General features: G+C 45.8%; 6 protein-coding genes across 8 annotated transcripts; 4 read left to right on the plus strand and 2 right to left on the minus strand.

The window, feature by feature from the left end:
• Window positions 1-60: 60 nt before the first annotated feature.
• Window positions 61-2,589, plus strand: LOC128252782 (uncharacterized). Its single transcript, XM_052980826.1, has 2 exons — window positions 61-361; window positions 2,321-2,589. Exons 1-2 carry the CDS (start codon window positions 319-321, stop codon window positions 2,587-2,589), a joined length of 312 nt encoding a protein of 103 aa, XP_052836786.1. The 5' UTR covers window positions 61-318.
• A 7-nt stretch (window positions 2,590-2,596) lies between these two features.
• On the plus strand, window positions 2,597-8,359 carry LOC128252779 (homeobox protein prospero-like). Its single transcript, XM_052980822.1, has 4 exons — window positions 2,597-2,729; window positions 2,790-4,662; window positions 4,842-5,788; window positions 6,353-8,359. The coding sequence occupies exons 1-4, from the start codon at window positions 2,668-2,670 to the stop codon at window positions 6,429-6,431; spliced, it is 2,961 nt and encodes a 986-aa protein (XP_052836782.1). The 5' UTR covers window positions 2,597-2,667; the 3' UTR covers window positions 6,432-8,359.
• A 255-nt stretch (window positions 8,360-8,614) lies between these two features.
• LOC128252780 (eukaryotic translation initiation factor 2 subunit 3) lies at window positions 8,615-14,186 on the minus strand. 2 transcript variants are annotated; one of them, XM_052980824.1, is made up of 5 exons: window positions 13,988-14,180; window positions 13,253-13,427; window positions 10,170-10,406; window positions 9,192-10,065; window positions 8,615-9,128 (listed from the first exon to the last, which is right to left on the minus strand). In XM_052980824.1, the coding sequence occupies exons 1-5, from the start codon at window positions 14,051-14,053 to the stop codon at window positions 9,053-9,055; spliced, it is 1,428 nt and encodes a 475-aa protein (XP_052836784.1). In that variant the 5' UTR covers window positions 14,054-14,180; the 3' UTR covers window positions 8,615-9,052. The 2 variants fall into 2 exon arrangements, with proteins under 2 accessions (XP_052836784.1, XP_052836783.1); XM_052980823.1 differs by lacking the exons at window positions 8,615-9,128; window positions 9,192-10,065; window positions 10,170-10,406 and adding an exon at window positions 10,558-12,596 and having other exon boundaries at window positions 13,988-14,186.
• An 86-nt stretch (window positions 14,187-14,272) lies between these two features.
• Window positions 14,273-16,101, plus strand: LOC128252781 (protein SET). The gene is made up of 4 exons (XM_052980825.1): window positions 14,273-14,664; window positions 15,052-15,241; window positions 15,303-15,644; window positions 15,706-16,101. The coding sequence occupies exons 1-4, from the start codon at window positions 14,413-14,415 to the stop codon at window positions 15,714-15,716; spliced, it is 795 nt and encodes a 264-aa protein (XP_052836785.1). The 5' UTR covers window positions 14,273-14,412; the 3' UTR covers window positions 15,717-16,101.
• Window positions 16,102-16,457: 356 nt separating this feature from the next.
• On the plus strand, window positions 16,458-17,596 carry LOC128266123 (ATP synthase subunit O, mitochondrial). Its single transcript, XM_053002407.1, has 3 exons — window positions 16,458-16,593; window positions 16,824-17,267; window positions 17,330-17,596. Exons 1-3 carry the CDS (start codon window positions 16,564-16,566, stop codon window positions 17,483-17,485), a joined length of 630 nt encoding a protein of 209 aa, XP_052858367.1. The 5' UTR covers window positions 16,458-16,563; the 3' UTR covers window positions 17,486-17,596.
• Window positions 17,597-17,598: 2 nt separating this feature from the next.
• Window positions 17,599-19,724, minus strand: LOC128266122 (uncharacterized). Of its 2 annotated transcripts, none has more exons than XM_053002406.1 (2): window positions 19,524-19,724; window positions 17,599-19,461 (listed from the first exon to the last, which is right to left on the minus strand). In XM_053002406.1, exon 2 carries the CDS (start codon window positions 19,452-19,454, stop codon window positions 17,628-17,630), a length of 1,827 nt encoding a protein of 608 aa, XP_052858366.1. In that variant the 5' UTR covers window positions 19,455-19,461; window positions 19,524-19,724; the 3' UTR covers window positions 17,599-17,627. The 2 variants fall into 2 exon arrangements, with proteins under 2 accessions (XP_052858366.1, XP_052858365.1); XM_053002405.1 differs by having other exon boundaries at window positions 19,520-19,724.
• Between the last annotated feature and the right edge of the window lie 663 nt (window positions 19,725-20,387).

Consider the following 20,387-nt stretch of genomic DNA (forward strand, 5'->3'; position numbering starts at 1 on the left):
CCTACGATATTTTGAACGTTTCATCACTCTAAAAGGCCGTTACAATTTCAAATCAGCCGTTCCACCTCCCACGCAATCTTTTCTGAAGCCCTGGAACTGGTTCCTTGCAGACAGGCACGATAACGGTGTCCACAAGGCCAACCCTGGCGTGTAACGTCTGTGCGAAAACTCCCGTTCGGTTCGTTGTCGTCGGTGGTTGTTGGTATTGCTCGAACGTTCGCAAAAAAACTGTTGAAAATACTTAAATAAAAATTGTTTCACAAAATCAGCAAGTTTCAATTAATTGTGGCGTGTTGAGTGCTAACTAACGTGTGCAATATGTATTTTTTGGCATTGCTTGCGTTCATTGGAAATGCCAAAGGTAACGGATATCAGTGGGGAAAATTGGTGTGAAAAATGTTATACACATACACACACAAATACAGGGACATACAAATTCAGCTCCATTTCCTGGTTTTAAGTGAAAATCTTCAATTTTTCCAAGGGTAAACTCTTTGAAAGCGAAACATACAAGGTTTTTCAGGCAAAATCAATTTCGATTGCTCAGCTCCTTCAGCGATAATTGGAAATATGGTCCATGGCCACACAGTTCACAATTTATGGGACACGGGGCACATGCACACAGGCTCTGGCAGGCTCACCAATACCAGGCCACATGCTCGCTCTTTTTCAGAGAGAGAGATAGAGAGAGAAAGAAATGGGGGCGAAATGGAAATGGCAAAACGAAGGAAGTGGCCTGCAAAATTTTGCTTTGCTCTGCACAGAAAGAAAAATTTATAAGATAAAATTACGAATTTGTTGGTTTCAGTTGTCTTTGCGGACCAGATATGCGCATTCCATTAAATCTGTAAAATATATTCTAAATGTTTTTAATATTTTTTTTAGCATTCAGCGTGAAATATACAAAGCGGTATAGCTTTAAAAATGAACAGGATCTTACTTACCATAAAGATGTTTTACGCTTTAAAATAATTAATATGTCTTCTTAGGTAAAAATGATTATCATTTCAATAGGAAATACGAATGTAAATATCCATTTGACCTGCGCATTTCGATTTAATTTTGTGATCTTTTTTCCGTGTGTGGCCACACACACATGCAAGTTTGTCAGTGTGTGAAGGCTGGTGGGCGGTTGTTGTGGGTGTGTCGGTATGGTGTTTTTTTTTTGCATGTATACTCACCTCCTCTGTATGGGTGTGAACTGGGTGTGTGTTTGACTCGCGTGTATGTATTTTTCGCACACACACAGTTGAACGCAAGTTTCACTTGGAAACTCTCGAATAAAAGGCAAACTTTTTCCACTTTTTTTTTGTTGCGGGGGTGTAACACACGACAGTTTGCCATTTTCGTTCGTGCGTTTCCTGCCCAGAAATTCGCTTTCCTGCACACGCATGTACCTATGCATACAATCTATGTTCGTATGTGTATGTGGGGGTGTGTGCATGTATATTTGTTTTTAATTTGAATTTCCTTTTGCTGTTTAGCATTTAAATGATGTCGAAAATGTTATGCGTTTGCATTTAATTTCATTCAAGTGATAAATATTGTGGTCCTTCGTCACCTCTCCTCGTATCCTTTTTGCCCCCGCTTTGCTAGGAAAATTTTCAGCACCTGCTGCACTTTGGCAATGTTTTTATGTATGTGTGGATTGGTGGCGCAATGTTAAATCAGCAATGGCGAAACTTGGTCAAGTGTGTCAAAATAAAGAATTCAGCTAGCATCGAATGGAACGTACTAGGAAGTACCTACTTATTTGGTTATTCACAATACAAATATATTAAACCTTTCTGATAGTTATTTAAAACTAGAAACGTACTTGTACTGTTTTAAAAGTTAACTCTTTTATAATTTTGTAATTCCTGGTAATATCGTTTCTTTAATTATTAAATTTCAAATCAAATATGAAACTGTAAAAAGAAAAGCGCCAAAAAGTGTGCTTTACAATTCAGCAAATCGTTTATTCGCCGAGCTGTATTAATTACTTTTTTTTAAATCATAGTCTCAAAAACAGTAGCCAGAGCTCAAAACGTCAGACAGTAAAAAAGCTTGTGGAATTCTAGGTATTTATTTAGAACATCTAATAATGACAAGGCTTTGTCCTGGTTTTGTCGAATTAAAAATGAACAATTTCTTTAAAATCTCCAAATTGTTAGAACTTTGTTAATGCATTGGGTGTTGTGAAAAGCAATTATTTAACATGAAATTGTTCATAACAAATTCTTTTGCTAAAATCTGTCCCCTTTCCAATTAAAGTCCGCGAACTTATCCACTTGATTCCTCTGACTCACATAAGTATTAACCAAATACTCTCCTCACTCAGATGGAAACGCGGTGAGCTCGAGCCTCGGAGGCTCCTGCCGCGACTATAATGGAAAAATGTACGAGACGGGCATGCACTACATGCCAGGACCCGACTCCTGCCGCCTCTGCATCTGCGACAGTGGACTGCCCAAGGCCTGCAAGATGGTGCTCTGCGAGGCGTTCAGCAAGTGCAAGTCCTTCCAGACGGTGGGCAGCGGCAACAATTGCTGCGAGGTGATCTGCCTGGACGACCAGTTCAGCGACGGGAGCACCGACTTCGGCATTTGACTGGTGGCCAGTGGCATCACGGCCACGCTGTCGCTGTCGCTGCTCTTCTTCCTGGTGAATCGCCTGCGGCAGCGCAAGATGAGGGCGCGTGAGAACCGCCAGAATGCGGAGGATCAGCGCAGCATAGTAGGCAGCATAGGGTGAGTGTCCTTCAAATCCCGTTGCCTTTTAGATTCTCTAATGCACCCCATTCAATGTAGCTACATCGCCGGAAACATGGGCTACATGGAGGGCAATCTGAGTGCCATTGATTACTCTTATGGGGGCGCTGCCACCCACTATCCCCTGTGGAAACCGCACTTTCCGCGTGGAGAGGCTCCACCTCCGTATGAGGAGGCTGTGGCCATCTCCCAGGCGGAGGCATTAAGTGCCCAATGCACCGTCAGCCTGCCAGCCAGTTCCCAACGAGCGGTGGCCAGTGTCAGCCAGCAACAGCAGCAGGCCGTGGCCCAGGCCCAGGCTCAGGCCCAAGCTCAAGCCCAAGCTCAAGCTCAAGCTCAACAGCAGCAGCAGATGCAGGCCCAAGTGCAGGCCCACCAACACCTGCAACAGCACACGCTGCAACTGCACACTCAGCCACAGCAGCATCACCAGCCCTACAGCCAACAGCTGGTAGCCCATCCGCACCCACACTCCGCGGCTTCGGTGCTGCCCCAATCCAATCAGTACACCCAGAGCACTACTAACCTGATCAACATAAACATCAACAGTGGCGGGGTGACCACCATAGCCACTGGGGAGAATCACCAGCCGCCTTACAGCCTCCAGAGCGATCACCAACTCAGTTTGGAGCAACAGCAGCAGCAGCATCTAGTCCAGCCTCCGGTCAGCAGTGGCTCAATTTGCCTTCAGACCATGCCCAAGCCACCGGTCTCCGCCGAGTGTAGCTACAAGAACTGCCATCTGAACATCAGTGCCAGTGTAACCACTGCGGCAGCCAGCTCCAGTTCGGCAGCCTATACGGCAGGAAGAAGAACCACGCCGCGGGGATCCCAGGAGCTGCTTCATCAGTTACCACAGCAGCAGCAGCAACAGCAATATCTCACGGTGGCCGATGTGGAGATCAATGCCAGCGCCAGTGCGGCTAGCTACCATTCACTTCCGGCCAGTAGTGGAGAGCTCCTAGCCACACCCACCCACTCCCAGGTGTTGCAACACCACCAGCAACAGCAGCAGCAGCATCATCTCCTGGCGGCCATCTCCTCGCCGGCCATGGAGCTAATGCAGCCTCTGGAGATAGCCACAATCTCGGCGGCGCCTGCCTGCAGCACAGCGGATTCGGTGACCCAAACCACCCAGATGCCTATGCATGGAACCCTGAAAAACAGCCAGCAGCACCAACAGATCAACAAGACACCCTCCAGTTCGAGACGCTATCATCGCACTATACCACGCTATTTTGCAGTGGCCGATCCTCTCCAGGTGAAGCCGAAGACCAGCAATAATGCCACCTCGACGAGCGAGAAACAGCAGGCCAGCAAGAAACCCATGTGCCAGTGCCCCATCCAGCACGTGCCCATGTCCTACATGGGCAGCACGGCCAACGCGAATGCCTTCTTGAGCGGAGCCGGCAAGTTGTTCGCGGGAAACTCGAGCGGCAGTAGCACCTCCACGCCCACCTGCTCCTTGTCTCCAGGGGCAGCGGCCACTAGTGGAGCTCGTCATGCGGCCACCTTATCGTATGGACAGCGAGCCAAGTCCTCGACGAATCTACAACAGCAAGCACAGGATTTGATCACGGCAGCGGCTTCGGGTGGTGGAACTTTAAGACGAAGTGGGTGTGGACACGAGCCCAAGATAGCCACCATTTCCAAGCAGGTGGGCGATGAGACGCATCATACGCATTCGGGATCTGGAGGCGGGGTCAATGTTTCGGCCATCATTCCACCGCCCCCGCTGCAGCATCCCGAAGAGGTTTCGGCCCCACCAATTGTCCTGGGACGCGTCCAAAAACGATCCTCCAGCAGTTCCGCAGACAGAGGGAGGAGCTCTAGCGGAGGTGGCAGTGGTGGACGCAGTGTGTCCAGTGGCGGCGGCGGCGACTCCCTCTCCAGCACCTACTTGAATCGAAAGGTGAGTTCGAAATGTAAGTAATCCCTTTGTGAGAGCTTGACATGGCGGGGAATGAGATTGAAGGCGAAATTGGAAAGGGGTCTTGATTGGTTTTCGGTTGAACACATGAAATATCTCTGGTTTCATTCCTCGATTTCTGTTTTCCTTGGCCCCTGTGCTAATCCTCCTATCCTTTTCAGGTTGATGCCTACTTGAGTTTGACGCAGAAACAGCAGCAACATTTCTTTAACCAGCAACAGCAGCAGCAGCCAGATCCGAGCAACCCGACTTTACCACCGAAACTCTACAAAAGCCTAACGAATTTAAAGAGCGCCACCGTGGTCAGCACATCCTCCTCCTCCTGTTCGTCAGGCAGCGGGAACAACAACGCCGTGGCCACCATTTACACTCTGAGCAAGCCGTCGTCCAGTGGCCATCGCAAGGAGCAGACGCCCTCGCTGACCCTGCCGCCGGCGAGTCCTGCCGCTGGACCCGGGGAGAAATTAACCAGCGGCAAGATCAACTCCAGCACTTTCTACCCACTGGCCAATCACGTAACCTACACCCTGCCCAAACACATCAGCGGAAAGGTGTCGCTGAACAGCACCATCAACAGTGTAGTCAGCAAGGTGCCATCGGTAATCAGCATTCCTCCGGTGGAGAGCAACAATCCGGGGCAGACAGGAGCTCCGGCCAAAAGCACCACACTGCCAAAGATCCTGCGCGTGAAGCGGGACACTGGACCGGGATCGGGAGGAGCAACTGCCACTAGCCTGGCCGTTGCCCACTGCCAGATGCCCAGCTATCCGCTGACGCCGAAGTCCACCGCCGGAGGATCCAGTGGTCGATCGCCCAACAAGCAGCTTCCCGTGTGCACAACCTCGAAGAACTGCTTGAATCCGAAGGAGCACTTCCTGCCCAACGACACCAGCTTGGACGATGACTATCTGAGCGAGTGCGAGAACTGCAAGATAGCCCAGAGTGCCAAGTACTACTTGGATGCGGAGATGAGCAACGGCGGCTCCTCGACCTCCCCGCAGGAGACAATGACGCTGCAGCGCAAGTCGTTGGAGGAGACCAAAGAGGAGCCGCTTGACAGTTACTACCGCAGCTCACACACTCTACCCAGCAATTCCAAAAAGCATGGGTATGTAGGGTTATTGAAGTCTGGTTACACATGCTTACAAATTTAAATCGAAAAAATCCTCAAAATATCGAACATTAATTTTCCGGTTCAGTTGTACTCCCTAATTCACTATTACCTACTCAGTTGTACTCCCTAATTCAGAAAATATCACTATTACCTATTTTAAATGTATATTTTATGTTGCTCATTTGATGCCTATTTATAATTATTATAATTTTAGTCAGAAGTTTGCAATGCAGTGGAGGAGACCTTTCCGACTCTATAAAGTATATATATTCTTGATCAGCATCGCAAGGAGATTTGATCTAGCCATGTCCGTCTGTCATTCTGTCCGTTTTTACAAACTAGTCTCTTACTTTTAATCTTATCTTCATGAAACTTTCACAAAAGTTCCCCGGTTTTTTTTATCTTTAAACTTCTATCGGACTCACATTTGTGGTAGACTTTGCATCATAATTTAAAAGTTTTAATAAAATACATTTCATTTTCTTAAAAACTTAAATATATTCAATGCTAACTAAAATCCTTTTGATCTTTTATGTTCTGTTCTGCTTAACCTGATAGCAAGAACAACAACCGGGAGAAGTGGCAGTTCTCGACGATACCCGCTGCCAGCTCATCGGATGAGGATGTCAACGAATGAGATTTAAGCCATTTTCTTTAAGATGCCAAATCCCCGGCCAGAAGAGCATCCTAAAGAAAACGCAGGCTCCAAAAACCACAACCAATGACCCGCGACCCGGAAGGCAAATCAGCTTGAAAAGAGCGCAACTTAGGTTCCCAACCAAATAATTGCTGCTGCAATATGAGATATATCCTGTATATAGACATATTAAGCGTACTTTAATCTGCATACATTTATGTCACTAAATATGTGTAGACGGTAAACAAATGATTGTTAGTTATAACCATGACGATACTCAACCCAACAGCGGCATGTAAATCTGCGTGTTTGTTATGCACCTGTATATCTCTGTATGTATGTAATTGAATCTGTACTATACGATATAAAACGATAGGCTAAGCGAGTTAGGCCGGGCAAAAATCAATTATAATCAATGCGTTATGAGGATATTAGCGGAACTGTTGAATACATAGCATAAATGAAATTGATCATTAAGATGTCAAACCCTACTGCCATCTGCCATTTTGCCAACGTTAACTGTTAATGTATGTATGTAATATCGAAAAAAATGAATGTAAAAATTGTAAGTGTTAACATTTAAGAAAAGGAAGCTGACCAAAATTTAAGGTATTTCCCTGCTGCTCATTCCCAAGATGCACAAACATTGCACATACGAACTCTAGGATAAACCAATTGACATATGCATACATATATACATATGTAGAGGAAACCTTAGGATACGAATTTGAATTCATAGCTCATTGCCATTTCATTCCCGCTTATTAAAATGTCGGCATGAAGATAAACGATCTAACTTAGAAATTGGTCCCTTATTTTCCCTTCCAACTCAAATAAATGTACCATATAAAATGAAACTACGTCAGTATATTAGAAGTAAGAATTCGTTTCCAAATCGTTTTTGTGTGGGGTTTAATAGACATTAGATGGTTTCTTGATCGATAACGAAGGACTTGCTAGAAAATAACTTTCGTTTGTTTCTTGAATCGGGCGGGTCCTAGACAGTCTAAAGCCAACGATATAAGCTCGATATAATTATAATTATAGAAAGCGGCGTCCCAAAAAAAAAAACGGGCAAGAAGGGTTTAATTTGATCAATTTTCAAAACTAGTCGTAATAATACCAAACCAGCACTTAGTCGAGGCTTCACTTAGACGAGAGCCAAAGATACTCAAATAGACACAACAATTCTTCTGATTGGCCTTAGTTCGATCCTAGTTTAGGTAACTTCCCCTTACTTCTAAAGGCAAAAGATGGCAAAAACTGGTTCGTAAACGGTTCTTGTTCCGCTTTTGGTTGTAATCGATCTCAAACCTGAAAACTGTATTGTGTTCAACAAATGCTCAAAATAGCTATATACCGAAAGGAATGAATTATACAATTTGTTGTTTAAGTTCGGATATTGTATGTTCAACGAAGACTTAACCTCGACTCTGTTATCAAAAGCTCAAAGCGTGTACTGACCACAACGCAATCGTGTCTCCCAAAATCGGGGGAGTAATTTAGCAAACTGAAATTACAAGTATTACAGAAATTACTCAATAGTATTAAAGAATGAAATCAAACGTTTTTCAATATACTTATTAGAGAGTCATTTATCAAAATTTAATTTCAACAGCAAAACCAAAACAACATATGTACATCACGGCTAAGTACGAATTTTTATTCTATAAGCTATATTTACTACTAAACAAAGTCTCAAGAAACCAAAAATAACAAAAAAAAATTCTTGATAACAGTAGTTTAAAATTACAAAATATAAATAATACATTAAAATTAAACTAGTGTGCGATAGTTAAAACAAATTTACCAAATCGAAAAAAAAACGTTTCAAAAATTATTCAACACAACTGATGTCGATGTGGCATACTGATTGACTGTAATCGGTACCGAAGGTCATCGTGTTTCAAAAACGATATTGAGATTTGTATGAATAATTGCTTAAACAACCAAATATTACGAGTATCAATGTGTTATTGAACAAACATCGTATTGTAACTATTTAAATTTAATTGAACTAAAATGGAAAAATAAATTGGTCTATAATGAAAACTTAATCTTTGTTTTCTCTTCTTAATGAGTAATATTTTTAGCCCCACTCTATAAAAATGTGGGCTCCAGCACAGCGATTAATGTTACTTTCAAAAGTAAATACCCTTACCAATATTCCCAAAAATAAGAAGTCAGTTCTTGAGGTTTTAATTGTAAAAAATGCAATACAATTGTTACGTGTTTTTTTTGTTTCGTTTTTCTTTTGTATTTAAATCATAAAAACAATTTTACGATGCATCAGATTTGCCTTTAGTTAATATAATAAGTAAGGTATATCCTATTAGTTGTTTTTGTTATGCCTGATTCTGCTATAGATGCACAACACTCGTTAGCAAAACGTGTGTGTTCTTTTTATATACATACTCTACAACAAAATTCAATAAATTAAGTTAGGTATGTATTTTTTGTTGGAACTTATTTTTTTTTTCGGTTTGATCAACGGACACGGGAAGGATGGAGCTGGGAGACAAAAAGAAGCAGGTCAAAGAGGCCTTATAAAGATGATGTTGCTACCGCTGTCGCTGGTGTTTTGCTGCTTAAAGTAGAACCAATCGGATCCTAACTTAGTTCTACTTCTTGGCTACCTGACTGTCCAAAACGGGAGTGATTGTCTTGCCTCCAAAGATCTGACCCCAGCCGATCAAACTGAAAGGGAAGAATTCGGTTTTTAAAAGTGATTTTAGAGCGACTGTTGGGGTAAGCACTCACCGCCAGTGGTTCTCCACACGTCTGCTAAGGGCAATCTTTTCGCCCTTTTCCGTGCACACGGGTGTCGTGAGCACAATCTTGGCCAAATCACCCTTGGTGGCCGAGATGCGTCCACCGGTGCTAAGGGATCCGATGTTTACCAGCAGTATCTCGTTCTTTTGCAGCTTCTCCACGCGCGCTCCCTTCTTGTCGCCATCGGTACGGACGCCCAAAAGTCGGCGCAGCAGGTAGTACGAGATTTCCAGCTCCTGGTAGATGTCCGGCAGCTGGCCAACTGCCCCCAGCACCTGACCGACCAATCGATCGGCACGGCACAGCGTCGGATCGATCTTGGTGCCCACGCCAATCAATCCACCGGGTACGGCATATTGCAGTTCGTTTTGTTCGGCGAAGAGCGAAACGATGCGAGAGAAGATCGGGCGGCAGGTGATGTTGCCGTCGCTGTCCTTGGTCACGACGCCCGGACGCACCTCGATCTCCTGGCCCACCTTCAGCACACCGCTCAGGATGGAACCTCCGGCCACGCCGCCCTTCAGGTCAGCCACCTCACATCCTGGCTTGTTCACGTCGAAGGACCGGATGACGATCAGACGAGGCGGGGCGTTGAAGTCACGCGGCGGCACGGGAATCTTGTTCACAATGTACTCGCAGAGCACATCGATATTGTACTTGAGTTGGGCCGAGATCGGAATGATCGGCGCGCCCTCAGCCACGGTGCCTTGGACGAACTTGGTGATCTCCTCGTACTGCTCCTTCGCCTGACTCTCTTTGATCAGATCGATCTTGTTTTGCAAGATCAGAATTTGTTTAAGCTTCATAATCTCAATGGCAGCTAAATGCTCAGAGGTTTGCGGTTGTGGACAGGATTCATTGCCTGGAGATGAGATGGTGAACGCATTATTAAGTTTTTATTTAATGTATCCCGATAAAGCTGGCATTTGTCTCACACAATTCGCCGTAGTTTTTTAGATCACTCACCAGCAATGAGCAGCAGGGCGGCGTCCATCACAGCGGCGCCGTTCAACATGGTAGCCATGAGAATGTCGTGACCAGGGCAATCCACAAAGCTCACATGACGCACCAGTCTGAAGTTGCCAGAGCAGTTGGGTCGAGTGCAGGGCAAGCTGTCGTCCTTGCTTGAGGCGTCCGATACGAAGCTGGCCGGGCGCGGACACTTGGGGTTGTCGCACTTGTAGATTTTGGCATTGGCGTATCCTAAAAGCATGACGATAAGAATTATAAAGATCATAAAGCTGTGCGCTCTTCGAAATTTTAAGAATAGCTTTGTAAAAAAAAAACTTTTAATAACTTTTTTTCCCCAATACGTAAGGTTTGCACCTTTATGTTGCTATTAATAAATGAAGACTTAATTATTGAAAGATATTTATTTTGAAATCAGTTATACACATAATACCGTACATAATTTCAGCACTTTGTAAAGGTGTTTGTCAAAACACTACTGTAACCTATTTCAATAATACAAGTAATGAAATGTATAAAATTACATGTACAATTTATACAAAATTTTCAATTAATTCTCTAGTCAAGCCTTGATCAAACTTAACAAAGATCAAATCCATCCATAATCGGCATTCGGCAGTGCAAGCAATTAACAAATAAATAATTAAAATGCCATTAACTGTTTGTAAAGTAAAATTTGCATTAGATGGCTAGCAAGGTCTAACTTAGGTGCTAAAAAATTCAATTCAATGTAGTTCAAGGAAAATCATAAAAAAATGGGAAAGTTCTTGTCCGCTTAGAAGAGGACTTTCCGGCAATTGCCCGCTCCGCAGCGGCACTCTACGCGCACAGCCGTCGAGAGGTTTTCGTAGGGCAAGTCCTCATTGTCCGCGCGGATGTAGTCGAAGCTTAGCTCCTCGCCGGCCTTGATTGGCCGCAGCGTGAAGAATACAAGGTGCGGAAGGGCCACATTCAAGTGCTCGATCCAGCATGGAAACACGGCTAGATTGGGATCGCACGAGTGGTTGATGAAGTGCGAGATGTTGCCAAAGTTTGCTGCGTCGATTGTGTACTCGCTCTCCTGGGCCGTGTTGTAGTCCAAATCGAACAAATACGTCCTGCCCTTATCGTCGTAAGCCTTGCCGCGCTCATTAGCCTCGTCGCTGGTGATAATCTCCCCGATGTATTCGCACACAAATTCGCCCTTTCGCAGCGCAGTAGGGGTGCGCACTCCCCAGCCGCTGCCATTGCTTGTCTTGAAAAGCACCAGCGGTATCTGTCGGCCGTGCTGAACCAGGCGGTTGGAGCAGCTTGCCTTGCAGGAGCAGCGACTATTGCACTCGAAGATAGCACTGCCGGGATGCAGGCGCAAACGCCTTGTGCTCCGATCGTAAGCGAACAGCTCGCCGGCCATGCGAGCACAGCATTTCGTAGAGGCGGCGCACTCTTCTCCGCCCTCCTCACCTTCACACTTGCAGCCCAGAAGCCCCGCTTCCGGCTTCGGCACACCTGCGCCGATTATGTTCTTCTGTATGTACATGAAATTGTTGTCTATGGTATCCAGATCCACGTTGTTTTCAACTCGTATTCGAGGCGACGGCTGCTCCACGAGGTTCATGCGCTCCTCGAACTTGGAGAGGTCAAGCAGCTGCTTGCGTCGCAAAAATTGGGCCCGCTTGAGCTGCATGCCTCGCAGGGCTCGCTCCCCAATCTTCTGCGGCTCTCTTTGACTGCGACTGCTGGCCGCCCGGTATTGGGCCAGTAGGATGAGGTCAAGCTGCAGAGTGAGGGGATCATAGGCATCCACTTCGCACACATTGATGTTCTCCATTAACGGCAAAGCCTCCAGCTGCTCCTCAAGTTCACTGGTTATCTTGGCTATGTATGTCTCGTACAGCTGCTGGTGCCGCTCCACAAACTCTTCCATTTGGGCACAGTCGGCCAAGTTGGCAAGGCTCTCCCAGGTGTTTTTGCTGGAGCTGTAGCCCAGCCATTTGACAAAGAAAACGGGCAGGTATTGATCCACCTCCACGCACTCTATGCGCTCCACAATGTACTCCCCCCTGGGCGGCTTCTTGACCACAAGTCCCTGGTTGTTTTTGGAGCGCTTGGAATTGGGAGTAGGTGTGCTAGAGCTGCTGTTACGTCGACGTTTTAGATTAGTGCCATGAGATTGGGCCACGTCATGTTCTTCGCATCCGAAGACGCTGCCATAGCCGCTGCTGTTGCTGGGACTCAGCGAGGCCTGGCTGCTGCTGCGGCGGCTGAATCGTCTATCCATGTTGAGCACGGCGGATGGGGCTGGCATCAAGCAGATCCAGCGCAACCGGCTGTGGCGCCGCAATTCGGCCATGTGCCGCAGGTAGGAACGTTGCTTGATCTCATACTGCTGTCGCTGCTGCCTAGAGCTCAACAGTTTTCTGATTTTCTTTTCGCTTAAGCGTTCTGCAAATGACAAGTTTTGGACATTTTTGGATTGGGTGGTGGGTTGTGTGGTTTTTTGTGGACGCGCCGCAACCGAAGTAAACGAAAAAAACCGGAGGAAAAAGAAGAAAAAGATTGGCAATTAATTAAATTGCATTAAATTGCTGGATTATAAGTCGTATCAATCAAAATAACAAATTCAAGACTAAGCTAACAAGAAGAGTTTCTTAATAAAAGGTTTAGGTTTTAGGTTTAGATAAACTTTCTCGAAGAGATTTCTTTCTTTTTAGTCTACTAAGGCGACGACACAGCTTGAGAGGCAAGGCAACGCGTGCTAATCCAGCAATTTAAGTAAACAAAATACACATGAGTAAAATATACAAGAGGCAATCATTCGCAGAACGCTTTTTCAACGGTATCTTGATCCAAAGCAGCGACAGAGTTGGCTACGCGGTGTGCCGTCGTCGGTACAGGGTTAAATAGTAGTTCTTAACATTAAACAGGATCTGTGGGAGGTAGGAAGTACGACCGGTTACCTTCGGCCAGCCGAGGAACAGTACATTCTTAGGGTGCTACGGGTATGCAGGCGAGCAGAAAAGATCAACATACGACTAGCTTAGACTAGAAACGTAGATACATCTTAGACTACGAGTTTCTTAGGCGGATCTTTCACTCACCCAGCTTGATTGTGATGTTGCGCTCCAGTTCGTTCTTGAAACGCACCGTCTGTACGCCGGAGATGGCCTTGACCACCGTGGATTTGCCGTGGGCCACATGACCGATAGTGCCAATGTTGATGGTCGCCTGGCGCGAGATGACCTCCGGTGAAAGGGGCGTAAGTTTGGAAACGTCCTGCAAGATGCCATGGGCAAACCGATTAGAAAGGGTGTATCAACAGGGAAATTCAGTCCAGAAGTCTTTACCACCACCACGCCCCCCGACAAAACATCCCGCCTTAGCTGCATGTGTGTATATGGGAAAGCCGTCGATTTTGAGGTTAGAATGTCGGTTGAATTGCATCAGCTAAATGGATGACAACAGTCGTGCTGTCCTCGCGAAACTGAGCTGTTTGTAAAGACCTACTACTTGCCTAGATACAAATAAAGCCCATATGCAGGACCAAGCCCCTGGGAAAACCGAATAGTATCTAAATGTAGCGCCACGTGCTGCATTTTCCCTGTGTTTCTCACCCCCGCCGATGGGCCAAAACAAAAGGCTGTTGGCCCTGGCAAAACCCACTTGGATGGTTTGGAAAACCAGGCTGTGGCCCGCTTGAGACTATCTGGGCGCGTCCTGGCGCCCCGCGCCCCGCTGTTTTCCCGAGAAGCGGCTCCATAATGACGACGCGTACACTTTCACACAGGGGAGAAAAAAGCAGGCGGCGTCTAGCGGTCGACTTTTCAGCTGCTTACCAAGTTGCTGAGGTCCTGCTTCTGCAAGTTTCTGTTCACACCGATTTGAGCTTCCGCCGTGGCCATGTTGCTGATGTTCTTGAAAACGATGCGTATACAAAATTAAAAAATTAGTTTTCAGCTATTACAGCTCGGCATCAAATGTTGTCCGCGCGTGTTGTAAAGGACCGAAAACGCGCTGTAATCTAGCCGCCCAGTGTTGCACAGCGACGGCGTAAAATCGGTGGTGGGCTAATCGATATGCGATATCGATAGTGCGATAGCCGCACGCGGCCACTATCGATACACTCACAACTTTGCAGCCTCAAACTCTCTAGGTAAAAATCCGCTTCGCTTCTCTTCTGCTCAACTGTACCGCCGTTTTTTGGGCAATATCTCGTAAATTACGAGATAATAATTAAATAAATTAACAAATTACGAGCAGAATGTCGAGCGTGCCAAAGCGACCCAAGCTGGACGGCGCCCCCGCCGATGGCAACACATCCGCCGGCAACAACGAGGAGGAGTCGGAAGCGCTGGAGCAGATCGATGCCTGCCAAAATGAGATTGACGCGCTGAACGAAAAGGCCAGCGAGGAGATCCTCAAGGTGGAGCAGAAGTACAACAAGCTGCGGAAGCCGTGCTACGAGAAGCGAAGCGAGCTGGTCAAGCGGATTCCCAACTTTTGGGTGACCTCGGTGAGTCCCCTGCGGCAATGATTGCCGGGTCCGCGTGTCTGTACTTGGGTCCTAGATCTTGATGGTCTATATTGGTTTTGTGGCATAGCACACTTCTACTAGAAATTTTCTCTATTCGAGAAATTTTTTCTTTTTCATCTTGGGCTGTAATTCTGCCACCGCCGGCTCCCCACTCTTTCTACCACCCGAAAAAGTATGTTATCGATACATCCGTCTGGCGGGCACGTTCGAGAAATACACAAAATTTTCCCTGTCTTTGCCATCAGCAAATAACCACTGGTTGGTCCCCAACAAACCTATAATTTCAAGCACTCTATGTCCGAAAAATATTTACATGCAAATGCCGCATTCGCATCCCCGTGCTAATCCCAACAACCATACTTGCAGTTCATTAACCACCCACAAGTATCCGGCATTCTGGACGAGGAGGAGGAGGAGTGCCTGCACGCCCTCAACAAACTGGAGGTGGAGGAGTTCGAGGACATTAAATCGGGCTACCGCATCAACTTTCACTTCGACGAGAATCCTTACTTCGAGAACAAGGTGCTCACCAAAGAGTTTCACTTGAATTCAGCGGGTAAGTCCAGCCGGAGATGCCCAAAAGCCCGAACACTTATTTATACATCATAAACTAACAGCGGCTACTGAGAATGGCGAATGGCCCGCGTCTACCAGCACGCCCATTAAGTGGAAGGAGGGAAAGAACTTGCTGAAACAGCTGCTGACCAAGCCCTACGGCAACAAGAAGAAGCGCAACTCCGAGTACAAGACCTTCTTCGACTGGTTCTCGGATAACACTGATCCTGTCAACGACGAGATCGCAGAACTGATAAAGGACGACCTTTGGCCAAATCCACTGCAGTATTATCTGGTACCTGATATCGAGGTGGAGCCCGAGGATGAGGAGGACAACGAAGAAAACGAGGATGAGGATATCGACGATGAGGACGGAGAGGGAGAGGAAGAAGACGAGGATGAAGGTACTAAAAACTTCACCTAGACTACTTTGAAAATCGTTCCCTAACATTTTATCGCTTTCAGATGACAAGTAAACTGGAACCAGCGAGTATGTAATTTCATTTCGCTTCCAATCGAAGGCCCAAAGTGTTTCCAACCACTTGCAACTATAGTTTCTCGTGTGTAATATTCGCAACCATTTCAGACATATTTAGGTTTCGATTTAAGTAAAAAAAAAAGGTATACGTACGTATTTCCATTGAAGAGCAAAACAAAAAATAGAAATCACAATTAAACAAATTTTAAAACTACAAAAATAAAAAAGACCTGAATTGAATCTCGCACCGAGTCGTTTTCTCCATTTAAGTTTTTCTTAAAAAATGTTCTGAGAAGTTCAAATCAATAATGTTGGCTTTTTAAAATTGGATGACAAATGTTAGAACACACAAACGACATCACTATTAAAACAACAAAAAAGAACCTTTGTTTTATTTAAAACTTGGGTGGTTTTAAAAATTAAAATGATTTTTTTCTGAACAAGGTTGTCAAAAAAGTACTGAGGTATGGAGTTGGCATCTAGTTGGGAACTAGTCATTGAACAAAAAGGAGCGCATATTTGACTTAAATCGCACGATGATAATCAATTTTATTCATTAATAAACGGCTCGATAGGGTCAAAGATGATTTTCTGCGTCAGTTCGTGTGACACCAATACAACGAGCTTCTTTAAATGGTTTACAGCGGTTTGATGACTCGGGGAAACCGGACTTAAAATAAATATGTTTGGGTAAATTTGAAATACAAATCTAGCTATTTTTGCTTATCGATAGCTGCTGCCCAGCTATCACCGACGGCAAGCAACCCTGCCTGGGGTATCGAAAGGTCCCCTTACGAGTAACGTAACCCTGGTCACTGCTGCTGAAAAAATTCTCGGGATAAACGATGGCCTCTATTAACAAATTAGCAATTTTGGTAGGTTTTAGGTGAACAAATCAAGGAAAAGAGGATTGCCCAAAAGAAGGCTATGGCGTTTTAGGTGCGGCACATAATAGCAGTGCCAGGAGAAGCTTCCCTCGCAAGTGTACAATTATCTAACAAGCTTTTCTTGGTTATGTAATTTGTGTCCACTTTAACCCACAAAACTGGACGACTTTTCTCATTCTTAAACCGAAGGATTCACTAAGAACTCTCTCATCCCGCAGAGCCGAGCCCTCAGTTCCACCGCCGCCCAGGCGATGGTGAAGCCACCACTTCAGGTGTTCGGCCTGGAGGGTCGCTACGCCACAGCCTTGTACTCGGCCGCCACCAAGTTGAACCAGTTGGATCAGGTGGAGAAGGACCTTATCGCCCTGCAGTCCACCATCCGTAGTGACCGGAAGCTGCGCGAGAGTGTGACCAGCCCGATCATCAACAAGAAGGTTATGGGCACCGCTCTGAAGGAGGCATCCGAGAAGCTGCGCTTCGCCCCGGCCACCGGCAATCTGCTGGGTCTGCTGGCCGACAACGGACGCTTGAAGAAGCTGGACACCGTGATCAACGCCTTCAGGACCATCATGGCTGCCCACCGCGGAGAGGTGGTCTGCGAGGTGGTTACCGCCAAGCCCCTGGACTCCTCCCAGAGCAAGCAGTTGGAGGGTGCCCTCAAGGTAGCTACACACTTCTGCAGTCCCTGTTCTCCATCACCATTAACTTTTGCTTTGCTTTGCAGTCCTTCCTGAAGGGCAACGAGTCGCTGAAGATCACCTCCCGTGTGGACCCCAGCATCATCGGTGGCTTGATTGTTTCCATTGGCGACAAATACGTCGACATGAGCATTGCCACAAAGGTCAAGCTCTACAACGATGTCATCCAGACCGCTGCCTAGACCCTTAAGGATTAGCTCTTGATTTAGAAGGTTCAAACTGAAAGTTTGGTATTGGAATTCAAGCGGTAATTGCGAATAAACCACTCTTTACCCTTAGAAAATCAACGAAAACCTTTTTTAGCATGTATTTCGGTTTATGATGTCAAATTTCGGTTTCATTTTTAGGAAGTGGTTTGTCCGTGCACTGCAGCTCGGCCACCTTGTGCTCGATGGTCTGCTGCAGCAGGTTGTGCTGCTGCAGCAGATTCTCCAGCTCCTTGATGCGAACTCTCTGCAATTCCAGGACTTTAGTGTAGTTGGCCGTGGCCGGGCAATCGACCCAGTTTTTGCCCAAATTGTACTGCCGTTCCTTACTTTGATTCTGGTTAGGACTAAGCTGCACTTCACTTCTATCCTGCGTGGCTTCGTCTCCCGCGGCTTTGGGGCTGCATCCACTTATGGGATCTTCTTCGAGTACAAGGACGTTCATCTCGTTGGGATCGGTGGTGGTAGGCCGGCAAACTCGGTAGTTGGGCTTGTCGATTTCTGGAAACGCAGCCTGTTCATTGCACTTAGTCAGGTCTGACTCTTGCACGCAAATCTCTGGAGGCGGGGCCAAGGACTTGGCCGGACAGCAGCATGGATCAGCGTAGTCGTTTTTACGGGTTCCATTCATAAGCAGCACATTGATGGCATTTGAATATTTTTGCTCGGCCCCGTAGGATCTTTTACTTGAGTTGGTGACGGCTGAGAAACCAGTGGATAAACTTGCTGTTTGGTAGCTGAACGAAGGAGTCGCCTTGGTTCGACTAACAGGTATGGAATTTCGGGACTGTAGGGCCTCCTTTGACACCTGCACCTCCTTGTCCTTTAAGCGGCGAGGAATACAAGCCTGACAGCATTGGCACTTCACTTCCGGCTTTTGGATCCTGTTTTGCTGGTTGATGGTGAGTTTGGTGCTATCGTTACTCCGCCACGATTCCGATAGCTTGCGGTTAAGGTGGCTGGAGAAATCTTTTCCCAGAGATTTTGAGTCTTCTGATCTCTGATTTCTTACAGCGGGACAACAATGACGCTCACAGAATCTATGACTTTCCACGTTTTTCTCCGATGTCTCCTTATGTCCTTTGTTCAAACGTTCAAAGGATCTATGTCTTTCCGCGTTTTTCTCCGATGTCTCCTTATGTCCTTTGTTCATACTTTGTTGGCTTCCGGAATAACGAACCACTGGACATTTTCTACAGAAGCTCTCTTCTGGAGGTCTGTTTTTAGTGTTTCTTAGCAGTGGACAGCATGAACCGGGGCAACCTTCTACAGAGGGTCTGATGCTCGTGATTCTGATCATTGAACAGTGTGTACATGTGCAACATTCCGTTCCTTGAGGCATTTGATTAACATTTACCCTTGGACTTATCTTGGTAAGAGGTGCTCCCTTGCCGGCAGAAAAAGACCTTGGCATCAGCGGATACCCGTAATTCTGACCCATTTGGGTGTAGGTATTGGCATTACCCTGGAACATTTTGGTGACGGCACCACGAAAACGGCAGCTGCCATTTTGGCATCTATTTACGTTGCTGGATTCCGGCCTCCCCGAATTGAGACCCAGTTTGCTTTGATTTTGGATTTCCTCGATGGCTTTGATGTTGGTGGGGTAGCTATGTACGTTAGGAACATCCCGCGGCCCATGTCCCGATCCCGTAGAGCTCCGTTTGACGCCAAACTGTCGGCTTGCGGAGTCGTGGTTCGTCGATCCGGCTCTAGTACTTGCCCCTCGAGCAGCACCAGACGAGCTCTTCGAGTCGGAGTTGGATCCTTGTACCAAGTCCAAGTGGGAGGCGCACACGCAGCCGTGCCGGCACAGGGATTCCGTGTCCACATCGAAGGTGCTGAGATTGGCCAGATTCTGCCACCGGCGAGCCTCCGTCATGTTTCGCGGGTAGACGCAGTGGTCGCCCGGTTCCTGGCCACAGATTATACAGCGACGATGCATTTCCTAACTGACAACCAGGACAGAAACGGTTAAATTTTGAATTTTGAATATCCGAGCATACATACATACAGTCGATAACATTTATCGAAATGGGCCCTACTTGCACTTTTTAGTGAAAAATTTTGGTATTTTAATTGGGATGTTCAAACGTAGATTTCGCAATTTCACATTCGAAAACAATGTTAAACGAATATTGGTTTTAGAGTAAGCAGTTCCCGAAATATGAGTTATATTGTTTGATCTATAAAATCGGATTATTTATAATTTAGGTATTCCCGAAACGTCTGAATTGCTGAAAATTCAGCAACATATACATATATTGAAATTCGGTCAGATGCTCGGCTGCTCAGCTCTTCCGTACAAATTCAGCTTGCTGAAATCTCAGCAGTAAAGACTACTAAAAATTTTCAGGATATTTCTGCTGAATTTTCAGCAATTTAGTTTGGGTATTCCCGAAACGTCTGAATCTCTGAATTGCTGAAAATCAGTCAGCTGTTCCATACAAACCAAACTTTTCCTCGAATTAAAGCAATAGCTAAGGCAAATAAAGCTAGCTGTGTGGTGAAACAGCTGTTTGACAATTTCAGCAGGGAACATTTTTGCTGAATTTTCAGCAATTCAGGAATCTCTGAACGTTTTGGGAAAACCCAAAATATTTTTAAATTTTGAATATCAAACATTTTTTATGTTAAATATATAAATATATATTTATATATATATATTTATTTATTTATATATATGTATTAATATATATGTAGTATTTTTTTGGATGGTTTATTAAGTACCGTAAAACTCGGTAAATTATGATAACCAGCGGATAAATTCTGTTCTACATCTGAGTAAAAAGTGTGACCAGGTGTTAGAAGGTCCAAAAATCTAGGCTGTTCTTACGGTACTGTAGCGAGCGGGCTTTATGATTTTAATATATTTATA

Source organism: Drosophila gunungcola, chromosome 3R, assembly GCF_025200985.1.
Source record: "Drosophila gunungcola strain Sukarami chromosome 3R, Dgunungcola_SK_2, whole genome shotgun sequence".
Taxonomy (NCBI): domain Eukaryota; kingdom Metazoa; phylum Arthropoda; class Insecta; order Diptera; family Drosophilidae; genus Drosophila; species Drosophila gunungcola.

What these genes read in the sequence shown, in the direction of transcription:
- LOC128252782 (XM_052980826.1), top strand. Translation starts at nt 319, where the DNA reads ATGTATTTTTTGGCATTGCTTGCGTTCATTGGAAATGCCAAAG. An exon ending in GTTCATTGGAAATGCCAAAG is followed by an intron (nt 362 to 2,320) that starts GTAACGGATATC and finishes CTCCTCACTCAG; the next exon opens with ATGGAAACGCGGTGAGCTCG.
- LOC128252779 (XM_052980822.1), top strand. Translation starts at nt 2,668, where the DNA reads ATGAGGGCGCGTGAGAACCGCCAGAATGCGGAGGATCAGCGCAGCATA. An exon ending in AGCATAGTAGGCAGCATAGG is followed by an intron (nt 2,730 to 2,789) that starts GTGAGTGTCCTT and finishes CATTCAATGTAG; the next exon opens with CTACATCGCCGGAAACATGG. An exon ending in GCACCTACTTGAATCGAAAG is followed by an intron (nt 4,663 to 4,841) that starts GTGAGTTCGAAA and finishes TATCCTTTTCAG; the next exon opens with GTTGATGCCTACTTGAGTTT.
- LOC128252780 (XM_052980823.1), bottom strand. Translation starts at nt 14,053, where the DNA reads ATGGCCACGGCGGAAGCTCAAATCGGTGTGAACAGAAACTTGCAGAAG. An exon ending in AGCAGGACCTCAGCAACTTG is followed by an intron (nt 13,428 to 13,987) that starts GTAAGCAGCTGA and finishes GGCATCTTGCAG; the next exon opens with GACGTTTCCAAACTTACGCC. An exon ending in CAACATCACAATCAAGCTGG is followed by an intron (nt 12,597 to 13,252) that starts GTGAGTGAAAGA and finishes TGTCATTTGCAG; the next exon opens with AACGCTTAAGCGAAAAGAAA.
- LOC128252781 (XM_052980825.1), top strand. Translation starts at nt 14,413, where the DNA reads ATGTCGAGCGTGCCAAAGCGACCCAAGCTGGACGGCGCCCCCGCCGAT. An exon ending in CCAACTTTTGGGTGACCTCG is followed by an intron (nt 14,665 to 15,051) that starts GTGAGTCCCCTG and finishes CCATACTTGCAG; the next exon opens with TTCATTAACCACCCACAAGT. An exon ending in GTTTCACTTGAATTCAGCGG is followed by an intron (nt 15,242 to 15,302) that starts GTAAGTCCAGCC and finishes ATAAACTAACAG; the next exon opens with CGGCTACTGAGAATGGCGAA.
- LOC128266123 (XM_053002407.1), top strand. Translation starts at nt 16,564, where the DNA reads ATGGCCTCTATTAACAAATTAGCAATTTTG. An exon ending in TTAACAAATTAGCAATTTTG is followed by an intron (nt 16,594 to 16,823) that starts GTAGGTTTTAGG and finishes CTCATCCCGCAG; the next exon opens with AGCCGAGCCCTCAGTTCCAC. An exon ending in AGTTGGAGGGTGCCCTCAAG is followed by an intron (nt 17,268 to 17,329) that starts GTAGCTACACAC and finishes TTTGCTTTGCAG; the next exon opens with TCCTTCCTGAAGGGCAACGA.
- LOC128266122 (XM_053002406.1), bottom strand. Translation starts at nt 19,454, where the DNA reads ATGCATCGTCGCTGTATAATCTGTGGCCAGGAACCGGGCGACCACTGC.